This window comes from Oryza glaberrima, chromosome 3 (genome assembly GCF_000147395.1).
Source record: "Oryza glaberrima chromosome 3, OglaRS2, whole genome shotgun sequence".
Taxonomy (NCBI): Eukaryota; Viridiplantae; Streptophyta; class Magnoliopsida; order Poales; family Poaceae; genus Oryza; species Oryza glaberrima.
In genome coordinates, this window is record NC_068328.1 from 17,085,776 (window position 1) to 17,098,056 (window position 12,281).

The following is a 12,281-nucleotide window of genomic DNA, read 5'->3' on the forward strand; positions in this document are numbered from 1 at the left end:
CACACAGCTATCAAATTCAGACCTCTTAAAGCCATGTGACAACATAAATGAATCAAACCTTTTATACCATTGACGAGGAGACTGTTTCAAACCATACAAAGATCTTTTTAACTTGCAAACATAATCCTCCTTACCAGGTACTATGAACCCTTCTGGCTGGTCCATGTATATCTCCTCCTCAAGCTCTCCATGTAAAAATGCTGTCTTCACATCTAACTGCTCAAGCTCAAGATCATGCATAGCAACAATACTGAAGAATGTGCGAATTGAACTATGCTTTACAACCGGAGAGAACACATCATTATAATCAACACCAGCAATTTGACTGAAACCTTTTGCTACTAACCTTGCCTTAAACCTCGGAGGCTCGCTAGGAGATAAACCCTCCTTTCTCTTGAAGATCCATTTACAACGAACAGGCTTCTTCTGTTTTGGTAAGTGCACAAGCTCCCATGTGCCATTCTTCTCAAGAGACTGCATCTCCTCCTGCATAGCTGAGATCCACTTCTCACGGTCTCCAGAAACAACAGCTTCAGTGTATGTGGCTGGCTCAAAAGTATTCTCCACCTGTTCAGCACAACTAAAAGCATAATAAACCATATCACATTCCTCAATAAGACGGACTGGAGCTCCACAACTCCTCTTTGTTCTGCGATGGGCAATAGGTTCATCTTGAGGCTGCAAAACAGGAGGTGAGTGCTGAACAGTATCATTAACATCATTACCAACAATTTCAGTTTCCTGATCATCCACGTGCTCCACCTGCACGCTAACATATTGCTGCTCCTCATCTGAACCACCTGGTATGACATCTGTGGGCAAGCTGTCATTAAACATAACAGATTCATTGAAAACAACACTCCTGCTCATGAAGGTCTTGTTAGTTTCAGGATTCCATAACTTATATCCTTTTACTCCTGAACCATAACCTAGAAATAGACACTTAATAGCTCTAGGCTCTAATTTTCCATTATCAACATGAGCATAAGCAGTGCATCCAAAAACTCTCAACTGTGAATAATCAGCAGGCATACCAGACCATACCTCAATGGGAGTTTTCTTATTAAGTGGGATAGAAGGCGACCTGTTGATCAAGTAGCAGGCGGTGTTAGCAGCCTCTGCCCAAAAACGCTTGTTCATGCGAGCGTTGGACAGCATGCAACGAGCCTTGGAGATGATGGTTCGGTTCATGCGCTCAGCTACACCATTCTGCTGTGGAGTGTACGGGATGGTGTGATGCCTAACGATGCCTTCCTTCCTGCAGTAATCATCAAAAGCATCCGAACAAAATTCACCACCATTGTCAGTGCGAAGTACTTTTACCTCCTTTCAGTTTGCCTTTCTATCATAACTTTCCACTCCTTAAAAGCAGCAAATGTATCATCTTTATGTTTCAGGAAATAGGGCCACACTTTTCTAGAGTAATCATCAATAATGGTAAGCATATAACGAGCACCACCAAGAGAGGGCTTACGAGAAGGCCCCCACAAATCAGCATGTATATAATCAAGTATACCTTTGGTGCGATGAACTGAGGTATTGAATTTTACCCTCTTGTCTTACCAAAAACACAGTGCTCACAGAACTTCATGTTACCCTGAGTGCAGCCATCCAGCAGGTTCCTCTTCATCAATTCTGCCATACCAAGTTCACTCATATGTCCAAGACGCATGTGCCACAGGTTAGTCTTACTAGGTTCATCTTTAGTAACAGCAGCAGCGGTAACAGAACCATGTAATGTACTTCCTCTAAGGACATATAAGTTTGCAGAATTCATATCACCAATCATGTAAACAAGAGAACCTTTCGATACCTTTACAACTCCACCTGAACCGGAGTATTTGTATCCTTCTGCATCAAGTGTGCTGAGAGAGATGAGATTTCTCGCCATCCCTGGTATGTGTCTCACATCTTTCAGCGTGCGTGTCATGCCATCATGAGTCTTGATCTGAACGGAGCCAATGCCCACGATCTCACGTGGGTTATCATCTCCCATGCGCACAACATCTCCATTCTGCACAGACTTGTAAGAACTAAACCAATCTCTGTTAATGCAGATATGAAACGAACATGCAGTATCAAGTATCCATTCATCATGACTAGCAACACAACCAGCAAAAACAACAAGACAATCTCCTGAATCAGAGTTTTCAGCACTGGTAACAACAGAGGCCTTACCATCAGATTTCCTTTTCTCCTTATTCTGCAGCTTCCAACATTCTTCAATGAAGTGATTTTTCTTTTTGCAATACTTACAGAACTTTTTACCTCTGGATTTAGAACGGCCTCTACTCTGACTCTTGTCACGATCATTGCTGTCATTGTAGGTTCTCTGCTCAGATCTACCTCTGACCTGCAATGCTTCGCCCTTAGAGGACGACGCATCAGACTGAACCATACCTTTCATCTTCTCCCTATTTTGGAGCGCCTCATAAACTTCCGCTAGGGTTAGTTCATTACGGCTTAAAAGTATGGTGTCACGAAAATTTGCATATGAACTAGGCAGTGAGCATAACAGTAAAAGACCTAAATCTTCATCATCAAACTGTACCTCCATCGACACTAGGTCGGCAACGATCTCCTTGAAGACCGATATGTGGTTCAACACAGAACCACTCTCCTGCAACTTGTGCGAGAACAACTTCATCTTGATATGCATCTTACTGGTTAGATCTTTAGACATGCAGATCGATTCCAGTTTGAGCCAAAGTTCTGCGGCAGTCTTTTCCTGCAACACTTCTTGCAAAATATCATTAGATAGATGAAGTTGGATTAGCGACAGAGCCTTACGATCTTTCCGCTTCTCCTCAGCGGTCCACTCAGTCGTTTTCTTCTTCCCGAAGCTTTCCAGCGCCTCATCAAGATCCGAAGTTTGCGCCAGAACAGCCCGCATCTTGACTTGCCACAGCGAGAATCTCGTCTTGTAGTCTAGCAGCGGTAGATCATACTTCATCGACGCCATCGCGAAACCCTAATCTGGGAACCAGCTCTGATACCACTTGTTAGGAAACGATAGGCGAACAAACGATAAAGAACAATAGATCAATCACAAAAGACACGAGATTTAACGTAGAAAACCCTCCCAAAATAGGAGAGAAAAAACCACGGGCGCCAGCCAGCAAAATATCTTCACTATATCTGAGGTGAGGTTACATCACCACACGGCGGCTTACAAGAGGTATATATATATAGTGGAACCCTAAAAGGGATGATGATCCGTACCGCGGGGGCTCCGCCCCCGCACCCCCAGGCGCACAGCCCAATGGGCCAGCTTCAGCCTTCGCTCCGCTACGGCAGAAGCTGGCCTTTATTAAGTGCAAATGAATTTGGATCACAACTCAACAATAGTTAATCTAATTTATGTATTCTGTTTACTGTTTCAGGTATACTGCAGCGGCGAATTTTTCTGTGAACATTGTAAGTGGCGAATTTTCTGTGAACATTGCAGTTAAAGAGTATACTGATGGTCACAATTGCTAGTTGGTACAACTGGAGGATAGAATAAATTTAATCTTCAAAAAAAAGAATATGCTTCAATTTTCATCTAGAGTTACAGTTGGTTATATACTACAAGTTTGTGTTTATGCTATTTAAGGTGTAATGCTTCATTCTATTGATATACTGTAACCTATAATAAATTCTGCTGGTGTTTTGTCATAACATTCATGCTGAGGAAACAAAGCGTCTTCTATTACAGAGTTGCAGTTCGTCTGAATCGGTTAAATTAAAACCTGCCCTGAATTGGCGAGCGGAGAGCGATTCGGGGCGGCGTGTTCGCACGCGGAGCTATCCACGTCGCTCGCGAGCGCTGGGAGGCGGGCGGATTCCGCGCCCCCTCGAGCGTCCGCGCGAGCGGCTCCAGCGCCGTCCGATCCCTCGCAGCAACGGCCGAGATCGGTCGTAATTCCTAGCGCGAGTGGACATTTTGCAAAAAAACCCATAATTAATACATAATTTGTTTTAGATCTCGCATGGTGCGATCATATGTTCTGATTTCTTACATATAGACCCTCCACAACCATGAAAATCCTATACGGAGAAGAGGAAAAAATAAAATAGGACTGCGCTCTGAAAAACACAAATCAAGGGGCTTTTCTGAAACAACATAAAACTCTGTCTCCCTTCGGCCCATCCTCCCTGAAACCCTAGCCCCCGTGCCGGTGCGTCGCCTCACCCTCCTCGCGCCACCTCTCCCCGCCCCACCAATGCCCTGCAGCGCCGCTCCATCCTCCGACGCCTGTCCTGGCCCCGACACCGCCGTGCGTCGCCGCATGTCCTCCACTGCCTCTCTCTCTCTCTCTCCTTTCTGCCGGTGCCGCTGAGCTCGAGCTCGAGCTCAATGGTGAGAGGCTCAGTACGTCGACAACGAGTCGGTCGATCCAAAATTCAATCGGGTTAGGTCTTCGTCGTTCTCACTACCTCGTCGTCGATTTACCTGTCTCCTCAATACAAGCCCCACGCTGCCTTCCGATCTGGTGGCAGCTGCCGTGCAGCGATCGGATCTGGCGAAGGGAGGAGGAGCGCACGGCGGTGTCGACTTGAAGTAGGTTGCTGGCGGCGTCCCCAGCGTGGTGGTGTAGGCCGATGGGCCCAGGAGGCGAACGCCTCGAGCTTGCGAGAAGATGGCGTCGGCACGGAGTTCTCGAAGGCGAGGAGTCGGTCTGGCGGCGCATGACTTGATTTTCGAGTGATGTGGGGGCTCCATGAGCAGTGGCAAGCTCCTGTTTTTTCTGATCATCAGAGGGAGGAGGAGTTGTCTCCATCGTCTAGCCGTTCTCTGGATGCATCAAGCTTGCCCTCATCGCATCACGCCATCGTCCACTGGTATTTGATTTTCATTTCTATTCCCCACCAAGATTTGAGGTGTTGTTTTGTGTGATGCCCTGCCTACAAGGTGTTCGTTGTTTTTCCTACAAGCATGGTGATGTGGCGATCTTAAAGCTATCAGTTACGCCTGCATGACCTGTAATGTAAGCCCGAATGATTTGTTAGGATTTAGATTTGGATCCTACTTTCCACTTAATTTGCTCTAAACATTTGAAACTACCTTAATATTAGCAGTTAGATCGATATTCATAATACAAGGGAAGAGTTAAAATTGCTAATGAAATGCATCATTGAAAATATTCATTTGTAGTTAGTTCTATAGATGTATGCATTTCATATATAATGATTGCTGACAACTGCTTTTTTGGCTAGAATATTTATGTGACTATCTACCTCAATAGCTAAAGAACTTCTCAAATTGCAATCAGTCGTCGCTTGTCCCTGTGATTCATAAATCAGTATGGTCCCTGAGATTCCTGATTGAGTTTTCAAGGAAAACACCAGCATTAAGTGGCCAATACTGTGCAAATAATTCTATAATGTGTGACGCCCAATCTGGTTTTAGAAAATTGCCCTTTGTGTGTTCTGTAGATGAAGAGTTCGAGAATCTACAACCAGATAAATTTAATTCCTATAATCACATTGTAACCACAGCAGGCATGGTCTGCCATAATGAAGAGGTTTTTTACTGCATTCCTTTAGCTCATTTTTTTTAGATAATGGAATATAATATCCCGGCCTTTGCTCAAAAAGAACTACAGCCAATTATTACAAAGATCCACTCCAGAAGAGTCAGTTGTAATAGAGCAGAAGCAATGTTCCTCTGAAAATAATAGGGTACTTTTATTTTCTAGATGCTACTATGCCATTATTAGTTCTAGCTATGATCTTCCAGCTCTAGCTTAATGATAAGTAAATAAAGCCATACAGCCCCATATTAAATCATTGATAATTAACTAATACATCCAAATTGAAAGAATAGTCACTAATTCAATATTCTTGCAGGTAACCTCTCATTTATTGCACGTTTGGATGCAACATTTAGGTGGCAAGGAGATTATACATTGGCGATAGCATGGAGCAACAGGCAGAAATGCCATTCTTTGTTCATTTTATTTTTCCTTTTTTTTTAGTTTGATTAGATTATGGTGCTTAAGGAGCTGGATTTGCTGTTAAATCTTAAATGATTTAAACAGCGGGCCATGGGTTCACTATTGGCTAGAGGTGTTCAGATCGTTTAATTCTTACATGCCATTTCTTTTGGGTCCTGCATCTATAATCCTGGTTGTCTTTCTGAATTGAGATAATACAAAGCATGAGCCTATATGGCTCTTTCTGATCACGAAATTCGTCTTTATGCATCTATTAGCTTTCTGATCACGAAAATTTTCTTACAACATTGAAAATGCCTGTTTATCTATGCTTAGAAGCTTTGCTGGTTATTTCTGTGTATAACTGCAATACAATGTTCTCTGTATTTGCGATACTACTGTGCAAATTGCTGATTACAGAAGTTGTCTTGCAAGAATTGAAAAGGACATGTTTCTGTGCTTAGATGTTATTCTGGTAATTTTGTTTGCATAACTTCAACACAATATTCACTCTATTTATCATAGAAATCTATGTTTTTTTCTCCCAGTGACGATTTAAAGTATCTCCAAAAAAAAAGATTTATAGTAGAATGCCATCTAATCTGTGTTTGTGATCTCGAGAGATCTGTTGATTTTTTATGTATGATATGATGAAAAGTTTTAGTGTCAACCAAGGTATCAAAGATTATTGTGATCTAAATGCAGTTGTCTACCTTCATCCAATGTTTCTATAAAATAAATTATGCTGTGCACTAGCTATGTAGTGCTAGAAGTGAACCATTTACTCTGTAATGGCATTGGTTAAGAAAAACGTTGGTAACCAATGCTCCCTGTATTTAAACATGCTGTCATTTAAACAGCTACTATTTTGTCATGCCCTCACTATGAGAGTAATGATTATGTCTTATGGTTAATTCTGATGCTTTGTTGTTCAGTGAGAGTGTGGATCTTTAATTTTATTCGCCCACAACATGCTTAATGGTACCCCTTTGTTGGACTCCTGATAGGGCGCGTGTTGCGCGCAAAATGTCTAGTATGTTATAAACTGGTACCCCTGGCTAATCTATAGCGCTATTGCCACGGAAGATGAAATGACAGAAAGTATGGACTCTTGTGTGACACCACTGTTGCTTGCCTTGTATATAAATGTTTTCATTTTTTTTAGAGTTTTTATAACTATCTAATTGATGTTTGAGAAGTGAGAAGCAAACAAGTGTGCATTCACTGGAGTTGTAAAATTCCAACTCATCCATCGTTCGATTTGTGAAGCAAGTCCTAAAATTCCAACTCATCCATCGTTCGATTTGTGAAGCAAGTCCTGTTATGCTATAAGACCATCATTCTGATCATCCCAAGTATGCTCAGTGAAGCATTGCTATTAAGTTTTAGTGAATTCGTTCGTTCATCTGTCTAAAAACACATGTCCAGTGTGCTCTAGTATGAACAGTTAAAAGGGGCGTGCTCGAGTTTCTTTGTGCTGTGAATTTGAATGTTTAAGTGGATCTTATGGGTCAAAGATGTTTATCGTTGTTTTGTGGTGCATCTTTTTTTTTTTTTTGAACAATTGGAGTATGTGAGGCGGACTTTAGATTTTGATGCAGAATAGGCGCCACAGATGGACAATTTTAGCTTTCTGAAATTTACTCTTTGTAGTATGAATTCTGCCATAGAATTGAAATGGATTGTCAACCTCTGAATCAGTTATATTACATTAACTTGGCAGTGGAGTACAGTGCATCGGGCTGTTTCTAGCTAGTTCTGTGTGATGTTGATCAACCTCGACGACGAATCATGTAAAGCAAATTCTTCAGAATTTAGGATATACAGCATTGTCTATTCTTTATAAGATCAGACAGGTTCAACAAGACAAAGGCAGCGTTTTTCCCTTGGCTGCTTGCTTGCTGCTGCTGCTGCTGCTGCTGCTAATCATCCGTCGTAAGCCTCTGCATGATCATCTCCACAACGGCAGGAGCATCAACGGTCACAGCAACCTTCACGGTTGGCTTACCGGTCCACGCAGTTATCTCCCCATACCTGCAGCGAATTCCGAATCGATAAATATAGGAGTAGGAACACATTACACATTCAAGCAAAGGGGATTTGAAGGCAATGCTTATTGATTTCATCAATGTGGTTTTCGTAGGGTACGTGGTACTACAAAACAAGGTTCAGTTGGAGGTTGTTGCAGCAACAAAGGCTAATCACATGTTGTTGCAGCCCCATCGTTTCGCTTATTAGGGGCATAAGCAAAACATCATATTTGCAAACAAAAAATAATTTGTAATTTTTTTTATATACATGTTCTTAACGATCTAAAAGCAAAGGCTGAAAGATAAACTTCGATGAAAAAACCTCAAAATCAACTTCAAATTTAAGATAGAAAATTCAAATTTTGAAGCATAAGCACAAGCGAAAAGATGAGGCTGGTTGTTGCTGGATAAGCAACAGTGCTGATAGGCATTAATAGCTGTATAACTGTTGTGGATATAATGACACTAAGACTACTCATTGAACTTTGGACAAGAATTACAGCAATATGGTATAGGCCTAACCTTTTCTTGGTTGTGTCGAAAACTGTGAGACCCTTTGTGATGCCATCCGTCTGCACCCTCACTACACCTTCCGTGTAAGTCATCAGCGACGGATCTACCGCAGCAATAAGTGTTGCTGGATCGTGAAGATACACTCCTGTAATTTTCGACACACAATGTCTGTCACTAATATTCTGCTTTGGAGAATTGCTTGGTGTCTGATCCGTCCCCTCTTCACGTAAGTTTTTACAGACTGTGCAACCTTTTTTTCGCGATGAACTTGCATGATGCTAGGCACTGACCTTTTATGAAGTAGGCGTCCTTGTGGTAATCATAATAAAGACCCAGGATCTTGCTCAAGTATCGGGCATATTTGCTATCAGACTGTTCAAGCTTTTCCCGGTCAGCATCTGCAGCAATAAGAGGTAGGTTCTTGTCAAATTATGAAAGTTCTTGTGTTGCGCTGAAGTACTCAACTTCTAATCATCTTATAGATTCAAACTGATCTGATGCATCCATGTAAATGATACCAAGCAACAATTACAATATTGCTGCTAAAAACAACCTAACTGCTCAATGCCAAAATAAAAGTAGTTAGCTTGCATACTAACAGTACAGATCAGCTCTGACACAATACTGGAAATTAAAAAGTTAGATGAAAATAAAAGGCATAGTCACATATCTTAACAGAGCTCAGTGAAGCAGATATTTGACAAAATCAATCGCAAGCACAGCAAGAATTACCAGAAAGAACTACTTGGTGTGTAATATTTATTCCCACAGCCAAAATATCAGCACCGGAGGTGAAAACTATATCAGCTGCGTCAGGGTCACCAAATATCTGTTAATATAAACATATTCCATCAGTAAGCAGGACCATGAACATGTTACCAGAAAGGAATAGAAACTGTTCCATTTCAGAGAAAAAATAGAGCCTCCCTCACATTTGCCTCAGCTGCAGGGTTGACATTTCCATTAACTGAATACGCACCACCAAGGATCACAATCTGCCCAATCTTCTTCGGGAAAGAAGGATCAAGTTCTATAGCCTAGGAAACGAGACATGTAAATAGTTTGCACAGTTTTTCTTAAAGGAAAAAAAGTAAGGTGGGCAAGCACATAGTAGTATAGAGGAAAGAAAAGCATACCAAAGCTAGGTTGGTAAGTGGACCAAGGGCAACCACAGTAACTTGTCCAGGGTACAGATTTGCCTGCTTGACAAGAAACGCGGCGGCCGATTGATCTAAGGGCTTCCCAGTTGGCGGAGGAAAGTTCTGATTTCCTAGACCATCCGAGCCATGAACAAAGCTCGCAATCCGTAGCTTGGTGGCTTTCTTTGTGCCGTGGACAGCGAAATCAAATAAGATTACCACTTGTTAGCTAGGATTGATGCAGCAGGCAAACTGAACTGAATTGTACTATATTACAAGCTAATCAAATTGGCACGCCCTTCCCCTTGCTAAGGTTACATATGGAGTAATCACTAATCATTTTCAAAGCTTACAATCTGATCGATTATGCTGCAGAGAAGAAAGAACAAGCCTACAATCTGATCGATTATGCTATCTGATCGATTATGCTGCAGAGAAGAAAGAACAAGCCTACAATCTGATCGATTATGCTGCAGAGAAGAAAGAACAGGTGGTAGTAGATTGCAATGGGAGGTGGCATTGTGAGACCTTGATTGTTACATGGGATCCCTCTGCCACGGGGATGTCAGTCCTCCCAACAGCCTCCAGCTGAAACAAAACAAAAACAACAGTAGTGTTAGATGAAGATGATGATGCAGAAACAGGTTGGGGGTGGTTGGGGATGGGTAAGATCAAATTAAGATGGATATGTATTCCCAAAAAAATCAAGATGGATAGGGAAGCAAACCCAACCAGGTGGAGGGCGTTGCGGGTGGCGAGGGTGGTGTAGACGTTGCCGAAGATGGTGGTGAGGCCCAGCAGCTCCACCTCCGGCGACCTCAGCGCCACGAAGATGGCCATGGCGTCATCTGCGTGCGTGCGCGCGCGCGCGCGCCGTCAGCGAGCGAGCGAGGCGAATCGAACAAGAAATACAGAGAAGGATGCGACGAAGAGGACGAGCGGACCGATTCCCGGGTCGGTGTCGATGACGAGCTTCTTCTTCGTCGTCGTCATCGTCTCCACGGCGGCGGCGGCGGCGGCGATGGATGGGGGATCAGGGAAGGGATGGATAACACCGGATGGGATCGGGTCAACTCAACAGGAGGAGGCAAGGCTGTTTGAGTGAGCGATGATTCATGAGTGTGTGCACGAGAAAGGATTGATTTTGATACGATCCGAACCAGTATATAGTCCAGTAGCGTACACACCGACGAACGCAAGTCACGACACACCGATGATGATGATGATAATGATGCGCTACTTGTACTTGTTTGGATCACTGCTAGTACAATTTATCTCACCATATTACAATTCAAATTAGCCAAATTTAACTACTCCCTCCGTCCAAAAAAAAAATCCTAGTTTATGTGCTCAACGTTTGACCGTCCGTCTTATTTAAAAAACTTATAAAAAAAATTAAGTCACACATAAAATATTAATCATGTTTTATCATCTAACAATAATGAAAATACTAATTATAAAAAAATTTCATATAAGACGGACAGTCAAACGTTGGCACGGAAACCCAGGGTTTGCCTTTTTTTTGGGACGAAGGGAGTAAGTTGGAGCATCTCCAACAGCATCTCCAAGTGACTCTCCAAGCTAAATTTTAGCCATTCTAGTTTTAAAAAAAATGTCCTCCAACAGCCTCTCCAACTAGATGGCTAAGCTATCTCACTGGCCAAAACCCTCCCCCCACTAGCCAAACTTGGCCAGCCAACAGTCACTAACCAACCATGGGCCCCACACACAACCCTCCCATCTCCTCGTCGGCTCAGAGAGGCACGAAGGAGAGAGGCGCAGCCCGCAGCGTCGACGACGGCACGGACAAGAGAGGCGCCGGAGCTGCCTCTCTCCGTCCACATACCTTGTGACCGCCGCCGTCGCCAGCCGCGCCGTCGCCGTAGTCGTCCGTGTCGTCGATAGCCGCCGTCGCCTCCCAGCTCGCGTGCACGGGGATCCGCCGCTGCCATCGCCTCCCGGCTCGCGCGCGGGTAGCCGCAGCCGCTGCCGCCGTCGTGGTCGTCATCTGCGTCGTCGATAGCCGCCGTCGCCTCCCGGCTCACGCGCGCGGGTAGCTGCCGCCGCCGCTGCCGTCGCCTCCCGGCTCACGCGTGCAGGTAGCCGCCGCCGCCATCGCCTCCCACCTCGCGTGCACGGGGATCCGCTGCTACCGCGTCGCCTCCAGGCTCGCGCGCGCAGGTAGCCGCCGCCTGTTAACAACCAAATTTAGTAACATCGGTGTCAGGAAAGAAGATTGGATCAAAGCGAAGTCGGAAGCGGAAATTGAGTTCGGAAACAGAGCAGGAATCGGCCGGAGTCCAGATCGGCTACGGTTAGGATCGGCTAGGTCTGAGTTGGGCTAAGTAAGCCGATACAGCCGATTCCGACAATATGACTTGTACACGACATAAGGTTCAAGTTAATGTAGTTCAAGATGATTGCCACGCACGGATAGAGTCCTGGGAAGGCAATTGTATCTATTAATTAGGATATCTTATGTAAATTCCTTATAGATAAATATGGGCAAAAGTCTGCCGCAAAGACTTATGGTATCTTAGAGTTTGTTAGAGATAATAGTCGTGTCCGGTATGGGCATATCTTGTAATTCTCGGGTATAAATAGACCCTGAGCCCTATGTAATTTAACAACACACGTTCAACACAATTTCGACGCATCACCACCCTTTTTGCTTTAGTTTT

At 43.7% G+C, this 12,281-nt stretch overlaps 1 protein-coding gene across 1 annotated transcript; it reads right to left on the reverse strand.

Annotated features, from left to right (window-relative positions):
• Window positions 1-7,600: 7,600 nt before the first annotated feature.
• On the reverse strand, window positions 7,601-10,748 carry LOC127767059 (probable uridine nucleosidase 2). Its single transcript, XM_052292274.1, has 9 exons — window positions 10,545-10,748; window positions 10,333-10,448; window positions 10,129-10,188; window positions 9,598-9,783; window positions 9,394-9,498; window positions 9,194-9,290; window positions 8,752-8,859; window positions 8,471-8,606; window positions 7,601-7,952 (listed from the first exon to the last, which is right to left on the reverse strand). The coding sequence occupies exons 1-9, from the start codon at window positions 10,591-10,593 to the stop codon at window positions 7,841-7,843; spliced, it is 969 nt and encodes a 322-aa protein (XP_052148234.1). The 5' UTR covers window positions 10,594-10,748; the 3' UTR covers window positions 7,601-7,840.
• Window positions 10,749-12,281: the final 1,533 nt, after the last annotated feature.